Below are 16,762 nucleotides of genomic sequence, written 5' to 3' on the forward strand. Positions count from 1 at the left end.
TACTTACTAATATCAATTGCAGTAAGTATAAGGCGCTCTCCTAGCCTATGTTAGAGCATACAATTATATATTGTTTTTTTTTATCACAAAATCAAAAATTTGAGTTTTAGCGTTTGAATAGTGATCAAAATGATGATGGGTTACAGGATACAATAATCGAAAAAATGTTAAAATTTAATCAAGGTGAGAATACTTTAGCATTAGAAGCTAAGACAGCCAGGTGGTCAAGACGTCTTACTACAACGACCAAGCTGACATCGCACGAAATCATTAACTTTCCAGAGATGACTGAAAGGGACCTCAAATTTTTTTTCGGGAACCTATCAGTTAGGTCAAGCGATTTGCTATTTGACTTGATGGATGAGAGTAAGATAACATCAATTTGAAGTATATTACAACGAAACCAAATATTATTAAAGTACTGATAACATCCAAATATATAAGCAGTAAGACCTATAAATGCTACATTGAGTATAAACCTGATTCAATTGGATATGGTGGTAATTTGCGCCACGCATGTGACTATGCAAATTGGTTACGCACTGTGGGTTCGTGTTCTCATATAGCCGCAGTGATATATTATCTCAGTAATTCAAGATATAAATTGAGAATCATAAGACCAGCAAAAGTTCTATCAGAAATTTTTACATCTGATGTTGAATCAGTCTTTTCAGTCAATGCTTAGAAACAGTTTTTTCAAGTTTTAATATTTAAGGAAAAAATGGCAAGTGGCATAACAAAATTGAAGCGTGCGATCAAAAATACGAGGAAATTCGATCATTTAGCTACTATATTTTAAGGTTATGAGCCAATAAAGTGGGTAAATATTAAAAAAACACATTTTTTTTTGGCTTGTTTACAGATCATGCAAGTAGCAGACATTGCTGTTGTCGCCACTGCTTTCGTCTTAGGTCGCCTTCGTATCACTTTCGTATCGCCGTCGTATCGCTTTGACTGTGTTAGCCCATAGAGTACGATACGCGCGCCTTTAGGATATATGGCAATTATAATATTCAACTCGATTTTCGATATTAACTCGCAACGGATTGGCATTATATGTAGGCAATATGCATTATCAGACATCATATGCATTATAGACGGATACTGAGGATCTCCTGGGTGGACCGAATAACAAACATTGAGGTTCTACGTCGGATGGATAAAACATGTGAAATTATATCCACAGTGAAACAGCGCAAGTTAGAATACCTTGGACATATAATGCGAAACGATCATAGATATAACCTGCTGCAACTTATATTACAGGGACAGGTCTACGGAAAGAGGGGACCAGGAAGAAGAAGAATATCTTGGCTCCAGAACTTACGAAAATGGTTTTCCTTAACCACTTCAGGACTATTTCGAGCTGCGGTCAATAGTTAGAATTGCCATGCTAACAGCCAACATCCGTAACGGATAGGCACCACAAGAAGAGATGCATTATCAGCTAAGACCTGCGCACAAAAAGTGATGTGCGATTAAAAACAATTGTTAAGGAAGGGTCAGTCATAAAGCTATAAGGTTGTTTCGAGTTTTGACTATTTAAGAAAAAGAAGACAAGTGGTATAACAAAATTGAAGGGTGCGATCAAAAATACGCGGAATTTCGATCATTTAGCCACTAGATTTTAAGGTTATGAGCTAATAAAGTGGAAAAATATTAAAAAATGATGTTTTTTCGCAATTTGAGAATTTGTAAGTTAAAAATGATTATTTTTACAATGATAATTCATAGCCCGTAAGAAAATAGATGGAAAAGCATACATCTAACTATCTAATTTTGAGGTAAGGTAAAAAAAAGTGCGAAAAGGATAAAAAAACGTGGTATTTTCGAATTTTATCTGTATACAAGAGTTAAATCGGGACTTTTACTATGGATTTTGATAATGTGGAAGAAAAATGTTGAATTACCAATTAAGTTTTCAGATTATGTGCAAATAAATCAGTAAAAAAACGATTTTTTTTTGCTTTCTGCACAGAAATTAAAAATTATGCCTTGGTCATTTAAAAAAACAAAAAAAATTCATAAAAAATTACTATTTAAAAGTTACCCAAAAATTATAAACATAACCTAAAAATTATTGAAAATTTCAATGATTTTTTCCTGAGCTCAATTTTCAATATAAAAATTTGAAAAAAATCAGGCTATTTTGTATTCGAAAGATACATCTTCAAGATTTTTTTCAGATTTTTTAAAGCAAAATTGCGTCCAAAAAAATATAAAGTCGAAAAAAGCTTCTTTTTCAGATTTAAGAAGTTCTATGAGACCATCTTATCCCGCTATAGCCTTTGATATGATCCTGATGCGTATATATCTTGATTGACGTCTAGGCATTTTTGCCACTAGAGGATTGTAAAGATGAAATATCTTTTATATATAAAAAGATAAATTCGTTTAATGATTCAATGATATAAGTACATAATTAACATATTAGGTACGTATTTAAATGACCACTGCTTATTCTTGTACGAAATTATCAAAATATTTAATTTAAAGAACCATTTAATAACAAAACTGATTTCTCAAGACAAAAGAATATCACTTATACTTTTATTAATATCTCTACATCTGTGAGGTTATTAATACCCATAAAAACGTTTATATTTCTTTATTTTCAGTTTTATAGAACTGCCTTGTAATAAAAATCACATTTGTTGTTGACTTGAATAAATGCAAAGTGGCCGGATGTTTCTATATCTTATCTGATTATCTTGAGTAAGTGTCAATAAATTTGTTATATGCATCATCATGTGGATCGTTCAGCTGTTATTCTAGATAATATATATTTGAAAAATTTAAATATATAATCTCTTGGCTTACCTTTAAAACAATAGAGAAAATTTGCATTTAAGCTACTAGTACAGATTAAAAAGCTAAAAAATGCATATTTTCAAAACAAATTTTCTCAGCTCCGTTTTTAGATATGAACATTGTAACGAAAAAGCTGACATAAGTAGATAACAAAAAGGTTCTCGTTCACCAATACTTAATGCGTTGCTCAAGTCACAAGCTTCATTGGGGGCGGATAAGGATAAAGATGACAGAAAAGTGCAGATCGTAGACAGATAGATAAACGATAGATAATAATTAAATAACAAAATCTAACAGTTTGTCAAAGAAAAACAAGAAACACGGAATACAGCTAAACTGAAAAACAAAATGGGCGCCAATAAGGTTTAACCAGACATAAAAAATAGATTAAATAAATTAAACAAACATTTCTCTCAAATACATCAGAAAAATATACGTCAGAAAACATGGTTCATCTATATTCAAAAATTCGAAAATTTTCTTATAGTTTATGCCCTTGGCTCGTGTTTGAACGATGAAATTGAGAAAAAAATAAAGTTTTAAGTTTTTGAAATAAGTTTGAATTAAATTTCGTCTAATATTTTTTAGCATTTTTCCGAATCGTTTTTAAATCGTTTTTTTTTCGTGACAAAACTATCAAGAACGAGTCGATTGATTGAAAATCACTTCGTCCAAACACGAAAAAATAGACTTCAGATAACCTGTGCAAGGTTTAAAAAAAACGGTCATTTCGTTTTCGAGAAATAGTATCTACCGCTTTTAACGACAAAGTTTCGAGACAAAACGCATTTAGTATTTAAACAGACCGCGCCCTCTGCGCAATCTGACAATATTGCGCGAATTTAGTTCACATTTGGTGTGAATATTCTTGAGGTACTAGGTTTTCATATGAATAATATTATATTATGAATTAATAATTTTTTCACTCTTTTTAAATGCAAGACCAATGTAACCTTTTTAAAAAACTGATATTTTTCAAGATAAAAGATTATCACTTATAATATTATTGATATATTTGGATCTATACAGTAAACGGACCCATAAGAACAGTAGTTTTCATTTCTTACACTTAACACCAAACTTACAATCCCGAAATATGTACTGGAAAATGATTATATATTATGAAGATAATTATTCTAAAAAACAATTATTGGAAAATTTAAAATCATTTTTCATCAAAAAACAATATTATTGCGACAGTTTTTCGGAAGAAATGGGTCATACAGTATTAAGACTTCCTCCTTAATATTGCATGTTCAATCCGATTAAACACATTTAGCATGAGCTAAAAGCATCGGTAAGGAGAAGTAATGTTTCGCCCACTCTAAATTCATCTGAGGTTCGTCTAATTGAATTAGAAATGGAGAAAATAGCCAATGACAGCTGGAAAAATAGAAAATAGTGTTGCCCATGTTCTAAAGATGGAAAGATCTTATATAAATACAGATAGGCTGCTCAAAGAAACAATTATTACAGATCTAGATAACAAAAGTGATAGTGAAACTGACTTGTCCATGTATTTTTGTACAATGATAAACACCGGCTTTTAAACACACCTAACAATCGAATAAGTAATGCAAATCGAAAATAAAAGTACGATCCTGTCCAGAGCCGATCCCCCGCTGCCTTGAGGTAGACACATCGATAATAAATATTAATGACTCTCTTAGATCTCTGGTAGGATTATAGTACATACAGAAGATAATGTCAACGACAGGTGGAAAAATTTAAAACAGAATTATTAGAACTATATCAAGCACATCTAAGTAAAAGCCAACAATACAGAAAACAACACAATAAATAACAAAATAAATAAATAATAAAAATAAAATAATGGATAAAAGGAGAAAATATAAAGGCAAACAAAAATATCCACAAGGAAATCTGGAAATAATGGTAGGAATGTCGAAAAACGTTGTTTATAGAACATTTCGGGAACAACTTCTACATCTATACCACTATCAGGGAGTGCAAGATTTACACCAAGGTGATCTTCTTCGAAGACTAAAATTTTGTAGGTTGTTTTAAGATAAACTCCTCTGAGAACGTAAATTCCCATCTAAAGTATTATGTGCGGATGAGGCATGTTTCACTCACGAGAAATAGTGTGTATAATTTTCATAATTGCCACATATGGGGTGACGAGAACCCTTATTTAATACGTAGGTCAAATTTTCAACAAAAATTTAGCATAAATTTATGGGCTGAATAATTAACTATCGTTTGATAGGACCATATGAATTACGCAGAATACTAAATGGAGGGGCCTAATTTAATTTCTTGCAAACTGTTTTGCCGGTACTTCTTGAAGAAGTGAATTTGCAAACACACCTTGAAATATGGTTTTTTCACGACGGAGTTCCAGTACATTTTAGCAGGGCTGTTAAAAATCTTTGATACCACTTTTGCACGTCGTTGGATTGGTAGAAGTGGATCCATTCTGTGGCCAACATGAAGTGCCGAATGCATTGTACTCGATTTTTATCTTGGGGGACATTGAAATCGTTATTTTATGATAACCGAGATGCAATCGAAACATTGATATCGAAGCTGAATTACGGGAACGAATTTTTGATGCTGCAAAAACTATCCGATATAATTTAGTTAACTATGGTATTACTAACAATTGAAGAGGTCAGTGCAAAAAGTAGCTAAGTTCATATTTTTCTAGAATTGAGTTAAGTAGAGACATCTATATAACATTATGTGTACTATAAAGCTGGCTAAGTCAGATTTCTAATAAAAAGTGTCTTATTGGGTAAAATTTCGTATCTTAAAATTTTAAGTTGCTAAAAGTCAAAAATTGTCCAAGTCTATAGACTTAACAACTTGTTGCTACTAACACGGGGATTCCTAACCTACAAGTGACAAAATACAACTTTGATCTGTGAATTTTTTGCAATTATACGAAAGAATCGTAGAGATAAATGTCTGATTTTGGTAAGAATATTTTCCATATTATTTATGATATTATATTCAAAATAAATAAGAAGTTTAAATACATGAGAAGTACAATATTAAACAATAGCATAGCATAGCTTAGTAAAAATAATGATTTTAAGATTATTTGTTTAGTAAAGTGCATTGTTTATTTTGGAATCAAGTAGTTACAGTGAAGATGTAACCTCGGGAAGTGAGTATGATCCTCACGAAGGCACTTCTCGCAAAAGTATACCTGCGATGGTTAATGATTCACGTAGCAGCAAGAATGAAGGAGACATTGTAGAACCAGAAAATGTAACCTATAATTTTTTTTTCCTATTAAAGGAGATTCTGAGAATTTGCATTTTGTTTCAAAAGGAAAGAAACGGCTTAGAAACCCAGAAGAATGGAAAAGAACTTTAAAACAGAAAAATTGTTTTACAGAAAAGAATAAACGTCGTGAAATTGGCGTTTGTAGGTGTAAGTGTGCAACTAATCTAAGTGATTTACAGCAAGCAAATATTTTTGAAAAAGTACTGTAGTCTATCTATCCATTCATGACAAACAATTTATGTACAAGGTTGTGTTAAGAAAGTTATGAAAAACCGATCACGTGTACGTAATAAAGAGCAATCAGGAAATCGTACAGTCTTCTCATACGAGGTTAATAATAATTCCGAAAATGAAAAAGTGTCGTTATGTCAAAAAGCATTTTTAGCTATACACAGAATTTTTAAATCTAGGTTAGATAAAAAGGTTATAAATGCAGCTCAAGCGCCCCTAACAAGACTAATGACTTTTTTTGGTGACCGAGACCGACGGATTTACGTGCCCTCCGAAGCACGGTTGCAGCTCAGTTAAATTAGAAATTGAAAATGTTTTCGGTTCCGGGATTCGAACCCGGGCCCTCCAGCTTGTTAAGTCAGTAACATAGCCACTGAGCTACGGCTGCCACTTTGAAAAGATCAGAAAATTTATTGCTGAATTACCAGCTCGAGGATCGCAATATATAAGATGTGATAGCCGTGATAGAAAATACCTGGACTCTAATCTATCAATCACTAAACTACATGAAAATTTTACCACACATTCTGATAATAAGGTCTCATATGGGATTTTTGCGAAGGTATTTAATGAAGAATTTAACATTTCTTTTGGATATCTACAAAAGGATATATGAAACACCTGTATAAAAATTCTAGTTAGTATAAGGCAAGCTGAATTGGAATGTAATGAGGAAACCTTAAAAACACTTAAAAGGAATAAGGAGATTCATCTTAGAAAAGCAGATTTGTCTAAAACACAACTAGCTAAAGTTCAAAAAGCAACTGATTCTTCTGAAATGATTATATGTTTTGATTATGAAAAGAATCTGCCTTTGGCTGTAACTAACGTACAAGATGAATATTATATTAGTCAGTTAAGGTTGTACATTTTTGGAATTTACAATCTAAAAACATGTAAAACATCAATGTACACTTTCACGGAAAATGCTGCCCAGAAAAGGCTGAATGAGGTTATAACCTGCTTGAATGATTATATTAAGAAACACAAAGATTCGCTGCACACAAAGTTAACAATTTTCTGTGACAACGCATTTAGCCAAAACAAAAATCGAATTCTTTTTACTTACCTAGACCAGTTATGCAAAAGAAATATTTTTAAAAATATTGAAATATGGTATCCGATTCCAGGACACTCTATGATGCCAGTGGATAGAGACTTTGGCGCCATTGAGAAGAAAAGACTGAAACTGGAAGTGATTGACAATCCCGAGACATGCGTTGAGCTGATTAAGACATGTAGAAAAAATAATTCATTCAACACAGTCTGAGATCAAGCGGAGATCAAGCTCCAGGTGACAGAATACTTAAAGTAAGAGATTATAAACAATGGGTGATGCCATATGTCAAGACTTCCGTAACGGATATTTCCAAAACTAGATTCGTCAAATTTGAAAGCGTTAAACCCATTCAAACCAGAGAGTCTATGGTAGGAATATGTAGCAACATGACCCTTTATAAAGTAGGTATGAATAGAAAAATTTCCAGCAGTCCTTCATATGGTAACATACTTAAAAATAAAACCCAAAAAGTTTGAAGCTGTTAAAAAACTTGTCAAACCAATTACTTTAGGGAATATTGAATTCTATAAGAGAACTCTTTTTGTTGTCGAAAATGCGACTACCGCTAGTCGTCATGTCACTGGGAATAAAGAGGAACATATCGAAAGTGATGTTGATATATATATATATATATATATATATATATATATATATATATATATATATATATGACTAAAATTTAAAATACACTTAAGATTTTCAGAAATATGTTTTTGTCATAATTCCAGTTTTTAATTTTTAGATTTTTTTTTTCACAAAAAGTAGTTAAGTCCATATTTAACATATTTTTTTCTCATAAATAAATACATTTATAATTATGTTGTCGCGTTTAGTATATAGATTAAAGGTATACTTTGTTTACAAAAAAAATCACACATGTTAGTTTTTAAAAATCTAGATGGGGGAACCATTTAAAACTTTCAAACACCTATAATTCAGAAATATAAAAATGTGACTTAGCCACTTTTTGCACTGACCTCTTTAATTGGAATCGTCTTATCAATGCATGTATTCGCCCAAGTGGAGTTCACTTTAAACATTTATTATAACAATCATTGTCAAGTAAGTACAAGTATCTAATTTAATTTTAGTTCACAAGTAAACAAATTACTGATATTCCGAGCATGGTGTAAAAAAATAAATAAAAATTATTAAACGTTGTCTGTTGTATTTAATTTCCACTGTAAACTATGTCAGATGAAGAGGGGAATCTGTTAGGTGGAACAGATGAAAAATTAAGAAGGTGGGCCAATTATTTCGAGAACATATTATGTACGGACGACCAAGATGAAAGAGAACAAACGCAACTACAGCATGAAGAAGTAAGGGACCCAGATGTAAATGAAGAAGTACCTACCAAGGAAGAAATTATAGAGATCATAAAAAACTTAAATAACAACAAAGCACCTGGTGAAAATGGTATCATTGCTAAGTTTCTAAAAGAAGGTGGCGAAATGGTGCAAGAAGAAATCGATGAGTTAATACGCGAAGTGTGGATCAAAAAAAAAAAATATTCAATCAGTGGAAAGAAGCAATCTTATGTCCAGTGCATAAAAAGGAGACGTTACAGAATGTAAAAATTACAGGGGAAAAGCTCTACAAGATACAGTGTATAAGATTCTGGCCATATCAATAAGAAATAAAATTAAAACAAAAGTTGAAAATTGTCTAGGTGAATATCAAGCAGGTTTCAGAGCAAACAGATCGGTAATAGACCAAATTTTTACAATGACACAAATTTTAGCTAGCTCATATGTCATAGGTCATAGCTCTTATAGAATTCAACCTAACATTATACATGCTGTTTATTGATTTTAGACAGGCATATGATACTATAAAAAGAAATAAAGTATATGAAGCACTAGAATATTTTAAATTTCCACCAAAAGTAGTAAGACTGACTAAATGCATACTCAATAATACTAAAAGTAAAGTCATGTTAGAAGGACGGGTTTCGGATAGCTTTATCACCAACAGAGGTCTGCGACAAGGTGACCCGTTATCAACAGATTTTTTCAATTTGATCTTAGAGAAGATTTTACGAGAATGTAACATCTACACTAGAGGCACAATATATCATCACAGGCATCAATGCGTAGCATATGCAGATGATGTTACCTTAATAACAAGGAGACCTGCAGAATTAAGAGAAATCTTTACTAGAATAGAGAGAATAGCCAGGGAATATGGTTTAGAAATAAACGAAGAAAAAACAAAATATATGGTGATGAGGGGAAACGAAAATCATCTAGGACAGTCCTTTAAGATACAAAGCCCAAGTAAAGAATATAACTTTGAAGTTGTTAGCCAAGTAGATTACTTGGGAGTGACACTAACAAATAGGAACGAAGAGAACCAAGAAATCATAAAAAGAATGGCCAAAGGTAGTAAGAGTGCTGGGAGCCTGACTAAGATACTGAGGTCGAAGATAATATCCAGAACAGCAAAAAAACGAATATATACAACAGTTATCCGACCTACAGTACTCTATGCTAGCGAGACCTGGACACAAAATAAAGATATGGAAGTAAAATTAGATAGATGGGAACGAAAAATTCTTAGAAGGATATACGGAGGTGTAAAAGAGGGGAACATCTGGCGAAGATGAACGAATGAAGAAATAATGCAAATATATGGGCAACCAAAAATAACAAGACTCGCTAAAATTCAAAGATTAAGATGGCTCGGACATATAGCAAGAATGAAGGAAGGAAGAGTTCCCAATAAATTAATAAACACGGAGGCTGGTACAAAAAAAGGCCGCCCCCGAAGAAAATGGCTGGAGTCGGCAAAAGAAGATCTGAAGTCGCTGCGGGTACAAGATTGGAAAAACTTAGCACAAGATAGAAAGAAAACCGTTGAAGCCTTAGGCCTTTGAGGCCTGTTGAGCTGAACTATATATATATATATATATATATATATATATATATATATATATATATATATATATATATATATATATATATATATATATATATATATATATATATATATATATATATATATATATATAAACTATGTCATTCAGTTAAAGCCCCAGAATTAAACACCTTTAAAGCTTAATAAATACATAAAACTAGTTCGGTTAAAAGATAAAGTGTTTTTTATTCTAGATAATTGACATTTTAACAATTCGTTTAAAATTATCCAATATTTTAATACATTTTAGAAAACATTACATATAATTAGGTTGCAATAATTACATTTAGGACTTAAACCACAGAACTTACTTACTTAACTAAAAATAATAATTCATTTAAAACTTCGAGCTTTAATCCAAAATCTTAATTCAGATAATATCAAATGCCATATTATTAAAGCAAGACATAATTATTTTACAGTAAGTAAATAATAAGTAAGTAGTAAATAAACAAGGGTTATATTATGTTAAATTCCCTAAGTCACAAACGAGTTTTTATTCAAAAGCACTTTCACTGTGTACAACGTTGCCAGATTATTTAATTTTCTGGTAATAAAAATTCACGTATATGAAAAACATTGTAATTTTTTTTTGGAAACGGTTAACTTTGGAAAAATTGCTATAGAACTTTTTTGTTCTAAATTGTGTATTATATCTATACCTTAAAAGAACGCACTATTTTCGGGGACACCCTGTATAAATGATAAATTCCTCTGGATAGAAACTTAAGAACTGATTTTATGTTTTGGATTTATGGTTTCGATAACTGCAATTCTTTTTAGATAAAATATGCCTTAAAGACACAAACGCGTAGAAGCAGTTTGGAAATGGCAGGTTATAGCAAAGAAAAGCTGCAATACCCTTTAAGAGGCTAATGGACAGAATAAACGAGTAAAGTCAACAGTACGGACTAAACATTAATACCTACAAAACGAAACAAATAATTATCAGCAAGGAGAATGTAAATGGGGCTCATCTATACATTAATGGGACACAGATAGAGCGAGTAAAACAGTATTGCTACCTGGGAACTATTATAAACGAACAGTGGAGCAATGTATAGGAAATAAAGTGCCGCATAGGAAAGGCAAGAACGGTCTTTAACAAAATGAGCGCCATCTTCAAAAGTCACAACATATCCCTAGATACAAAAATGAGACATTTGAGATGCTATGTTTTCTCTGTGTTGTTGTACGGGGCGGAGGCATGGACGCTTACAGACACCACTATTAAAAAACTTGAAGCATTTGAGATGTGGCTTTATAGAAGAATGCTGAGAATATCATGGACAGCAAGGATCACGAACAAGGAAGTTACTCCCTGCTGCAGTCTATATTGTAACGTAAAGTCAAAGGTAAGCGAGGACCCGGTAGAAGGAGAATATCATGGCTGCGGAATTTAAGAACATGGTTTAAGAAAACCTCAACGGAGCTGTTTTAAGCCGCAGCGAGCCAGGTCATGATTGCCAATATGATTTCCAACATCCGAAACGGATAGGAACCAGAAGAAGAAGAACCCTTTAATATTCCAGTCGGTACAATAAATAATATAATAAAGACTAAACAGCATTTGCCCTGCTCTTTACTAAATCCAAATTGCTCTTACTAATCTTAGAATATTTAGTCAATAGTTATTTATACCGTGAAACATCATAAATACGCCGATTTTCAAGCAACTAAAGCAATTAAAGAGATCAAACGCCAAGATAAACAAAGGAACACTCCTCAGAGTTATATTTGAAATTACGATAAAGTAAATTTAAGTGACCATCGAAGAAGAAAAATATTTTGACAAAGTGAATTACAAATTAAACCGAAATGGTGTTAAATACCAGCAAGTCTCTTGTGCCACTTTTGTTATATATCATATACTATTATAAGACCTGACAAATTATGGCCAACCTGGGTAAATTTATAATTGGTTCATGCTATAACAAGTCAAAATACGATTGGTTTAATGCTTAACTATTTGAATACCGCTTTGCTTCATTGTTGACAAGAATCTATAAAGTAGATTTTGGAAATGCAGGATTGTCACAGATAACAACGAAAAAGTTTTACAACGAATTCTCAATTACAAAACCAATCTCCAATTCAAAATAACAGGAATGATTAGCGATTATTACCAAATAATTTCTATTTACAAAGCACGTGGTGTTCGTGTGTATTAAGGTATAAAAAAATTGCTTATTACAAGCTTAAATTTTTATTTTAAGAAGATCTTTTCGGAATTAAATCATTCCATCATCAGTTAACTAAAAGAGAGAGTAAAAATACCAATATTAAAAAACACAAGTTAAAATTTAAATATATAGAAATAACACGTTGGTTTTTTACTACTTACATAAAAAGTTGTTAAAAAACATTGTATGGCCACTTAAAAAAACTTTCGAAGGACATCCGTATTAAAATATAATCCTCATGGTTTTATCAAGGTAAATGCAATAGACTTAACTTATTGATTATTAAAAACTGAAGATGGGGGCATCTTACATGACCCCCTGTAGCTGGTGAAGTTTTCTCGACCCACATTACCTCTGATCTGTTCCGGAGTCTTGGGCCAACTGATATAAAGATGGTATGAAAAATCAGTTAGTACCCATCAATGTCAAGTGGAATGATGTAGTAGGAGCAAAAGTCATTGTGCTTAAGTTTGTGAATAGGCAGTTTTTAGTGAAGTATTGTGTTTTATGTGTAGTAAAATCAATAGCAATTTTTGGTATTTTAAAGAGGTGGTAGAATGTAAAACAATGAGTGACTGTGATGTAAAATAAATTTGGTATACCAGGGTAAGGCAAAATTTAAGTTAGGTAGTTGAAATTAATAAATCATTTGGAAGCGGTAAAGAGAATGTTATTACCTAATTGTTTCCTTGTATGGAGTAGATATAGATAAAAGTTGGTTTGAAATGTGTGGAAGATGAATCGAGGAAAAAGAAATAAAAGAAAGAGAAAGAAAAGTAAGTAGGAGATGAATGTAAAGATGTAAGCTGGGGATACTGAAACTGATTATGATAAGAGATTGATAGATGTAGTGTGAGTATTTATAAGAAAACCTGTGTGATTAGTCAGATGGCAGTTATTGGAAAGGATGGGAAATGGGATATTGGAAAAAGGATGTTAGTGTATTAATGGTGGCAAGAATAGAGTTAAGTATGGCGGATTATATAAGGTGATATTAAGCTATGGGAAAATAGAAAGAAATGTATAAGTAAGTAAAACTGGATGTGTAGTTAACAGAAAGAAAGTTAGATCAGGAAAATAATTGTCGATGAAGTGGAACAAAGTCTCTATTGATGCTGGTGTGACGATTAACACAATTGGGACTGTTTTTCTTTTCCTTGACTATTTCCAAATCCTCAAAAAGGTCAAGTTTGAGATAATCTCTACCTGGGATGTTATGAAGAAGAGAAATATCATCTGGTACCTTGATTGTGTGATTGTGATATTTGAGATGATGGGAGAAAGAAGAAGTGTTATCTAACTTAGAATGTTCTATGGCCCTGGTTACTAGAGATCTACAAGTTCTACCAATATAAGTGGCATCACAGTCAGAACATTGAAGTTTATAAACCCCACTGCGTTTGCTGAAGTCAATAGAGTCCTTACTATTGCATAATGATCTACTCAATTTATTGTTAACTTTAAAGGAAATCTTAATATTTTCAACAGAATTCAGGATAGTGTTTTTGATTGATTCGGAAAGTGTTGGACAGTGAAATGGTAATGAGAAGTAAGATGGGGAATCTGAAGTAATGTTATGGTAAGCTGATTGTTGAAGCAATTTACGTTTCTTTTTATAAATGAGTTTATGGATGATATCTGGGTTGTAGCCATTATTGAAAGCAATCTGTTTGATTATGTTTAGTTCTTGGATGTAGTTAGTGTTGGATAATGGAATGGTTTCTAAACGATGAATGAAACTGTTGAATGCAGATAATTTGTGTGAAATGGGATGGTTAGAATTGAAATTTATGACATGATCTGTTTGTGTGGGTTTTCTGTAGATGCTATAATCAAAGACATTATTAATTCTATTAATGGAAAGGTCTAAAAAATTGATGGAGAAGTTAGATTCTAATTCCATAGTGAATTTGATATTGGGGTGAATATTATTGATAGTGTTTAATAAGGAAAAAGCTGTATTTGAGTTACCTCTAATGAAAACTAAGCAATCATCAACGTAACGGAACCAGCGTTAGCTACAGGTAAGATGCCCCCATCTTCAGTTTTTAATAATCAATAAGTTAAGTCTATTGCATTTACCTTGATAAAACCATGAGGATTATATTTTAATACGGATGTCCTTCGAAAGTTTTTTTAAGTGGCCATACAATGTTTTTTAACAACTTTTTATGTAAGTAGTAAAAAACCAACGTGTTATTTCTATATATTTAAATTTTAACTTGTGTTTTTTAATATTGGTATTTTTACTCTCTCTTTTAGTTAACTGATGATGGAATGATTTAATTCCGAAAAGATCTTCTTAAAATAAAAATTTAAGCTTGTAATAAGCAATTTTTTTATACCTTAATACACACGAACACCACGTGCTTTGTATTCAACAGGTATACTAGCCACTCCTGGATATTTCCACTTCATGGTTTGTTCCAGTTTCACTTTTAATTTCTATTTAACCAAAAACACAATGCAAAAGAATTAATTTGACTGTAAGAAAAGTATTAGTTTGAGGATTTAGAAATTGTCAATGGAAATGCTGCCTCTAAAATCATTAAGAGTGTGTATGGTCCATTCAAAAATGAAACTAAACTCAAAAAAAAACAATGTGAGTTTTACGTAAAAATTTTAAAAGTTGGACAAAGTCACCCGATTTTACAGTATGTTTACTAAAAATGCTCATATAATTACGCGCATTTACATTTGCCGGTTAATAGTTTATACAATGTCGCGATAATTACATCTTTTGTTTTTTATACCTGGGTAGATACATGTGTATAGTAAGAATATATATTTACCTGTGCAATTTTGGCTCCATGCAATTTCATCTTTTCAAAAAACACATGTCCAATACCACCCAGTCCGTCGAAATTATAGTTGACATCTTCGGTTTTGATTATATTTTCTTCAATCCAATAATGGGCCATTTCGCTTGTGGTCGTACCGCACGCCGCAACAACTTCGATGTATTTGTGCAGCGACTTCAATTCCTTAGCTCGTAAACTTGGATGTTCATTTAACCTTGAATATTTAATTATTATTTGCCGCTAATGAATAGAGTGTCAGAAAAATGTGTGATAAAATTAAGAAGATAATGAGAGATAAGATGCATGTTTAAAAACTTGTTGAACTTCGCGTTAACGCGTAATAGTTCAAATACGGGTGGTACTGCCACAATTTGTAACAGAAACTATATCAAACGAATTATTTTTTTAACATATCCACATTATTTCCTCATATTAAAAATAATTTATTTTACGCTATCAAAAACCTGCTCTTGTTTTTCTATACACTATCCACACTTTTCTAAGGTTTTCATCTGGCTACAGGGTTTTACCTTTTAGACCGTCGTATTTCCGACGAAGATTAACCAGAATTTTATTACTAATGAGAGCACTTAAAGAGGAAATCAATTAGAGTAAAATATGTGAAAACTGTGTGGAAATTTACGTGAAAATTTAATTTTCTTGTAAAGAAAATCTAGTTTTGAAAAAAATTTTCCCTTATGCCATTTTACGAATTGATAGAGGAGTATTGATTCTATTTTTAAAAAATTTGGCACAAGAGCTACTGGTGTCCTAAGGGTGTTAATTATAGCCTAAATATGTAATATTATCAGGCCAATATCCGTGATTTTCTCCTTCATGCCACTTAAAAGTTTGTTAGTTTTCACGATAAGCAAATGCCTTTATATTTATTCTTTCTAATCAACCTCTCTTGGCTAACTCTTGTTTTTTCTGATCCCGAATGGTTATTAAGTTTCCAAGGGCAGACGGGTCACTATATTTCCTTCTACTACACATTCTAAAACTCGCCAACCCACTTGGCCAGTGCGGAGTTTGAAGGCCAATTTTCCCCTTATAATGGATACATCAAGTGTACGGATATCAGTCCTGACTGTTTCAATTTCCCTGACCAATGTGGCCGTCAGAACAGAGTTGGAGCAGAGGGTACTAATGCTAAGAATCACCGGAAGAGATCAGGCCATCATAAACGACAAATGCATATATGTGTCTATAATGTACAAACTCTATTAACAGAAGCAATGATGTTAGAAATGGAGAAAAAACTAAAAGAGATAAAATGGGATATAGTCGGTATAAGTGAAGATAGCAGTCGAAGAGAAAACCAAATAATACCTAAGTGACTAAATATGTTGCATTTCAGAGGAAATGAATAGTCATCTGTCGGAAGAGTAATCCATAAAAAATGGACACCAAACATAATTACAACAAAAAGTGTATGTTCCAGAGTCCATCTATCTTATTAACTAATTTAATCCAAAATCTTCTTCTAAATGTGCCTATCT

The 16,762-nt window shown here is 32.0% G+C and overlaps 1 protein-coding gene across 1 annotated transcript in view; it reads right to left on the reverse strand.

Moving 5' to 3' along the window:
- LOC140450225 (luciferin 4-monooxygenase-like) overlaps nt 1-16,762 on the reverse strand; it is a 101,138-nt gene that overhangs the window by 39,888 nt on the left and 44,488 nt on the right. Inside the window, exon 2 of the mRNA XM_072543730.1 lies at nt 15,252-15,474. Coding sequence (XP_072399831.1) covers nt 15,252-15,380 — 129 coding nt within the window. The 5' untranslated portion in view covers nt 15,381-15,474. The remainder of the gene's footprint in view (nt 1-15,251; nt 15,475-16,762) is intronic.

Source organism: Diabrotica undecimpunctata, chromosome 9 (genome assembly GCF_040954645.1).
Source record: "Diabrotica undecimpunctata isolate CICGRU chromosome 9, icDiaUnde3, whole genome shotgun sequence".
NCBI classification, from domain to species: domain Eukaryota; kingdom Metazoa; phylum Arthropoda; class Insecta; order Coleoptera; family Chrysomelidae; genus Diabrotica; species Diabrotica undecimpunctata.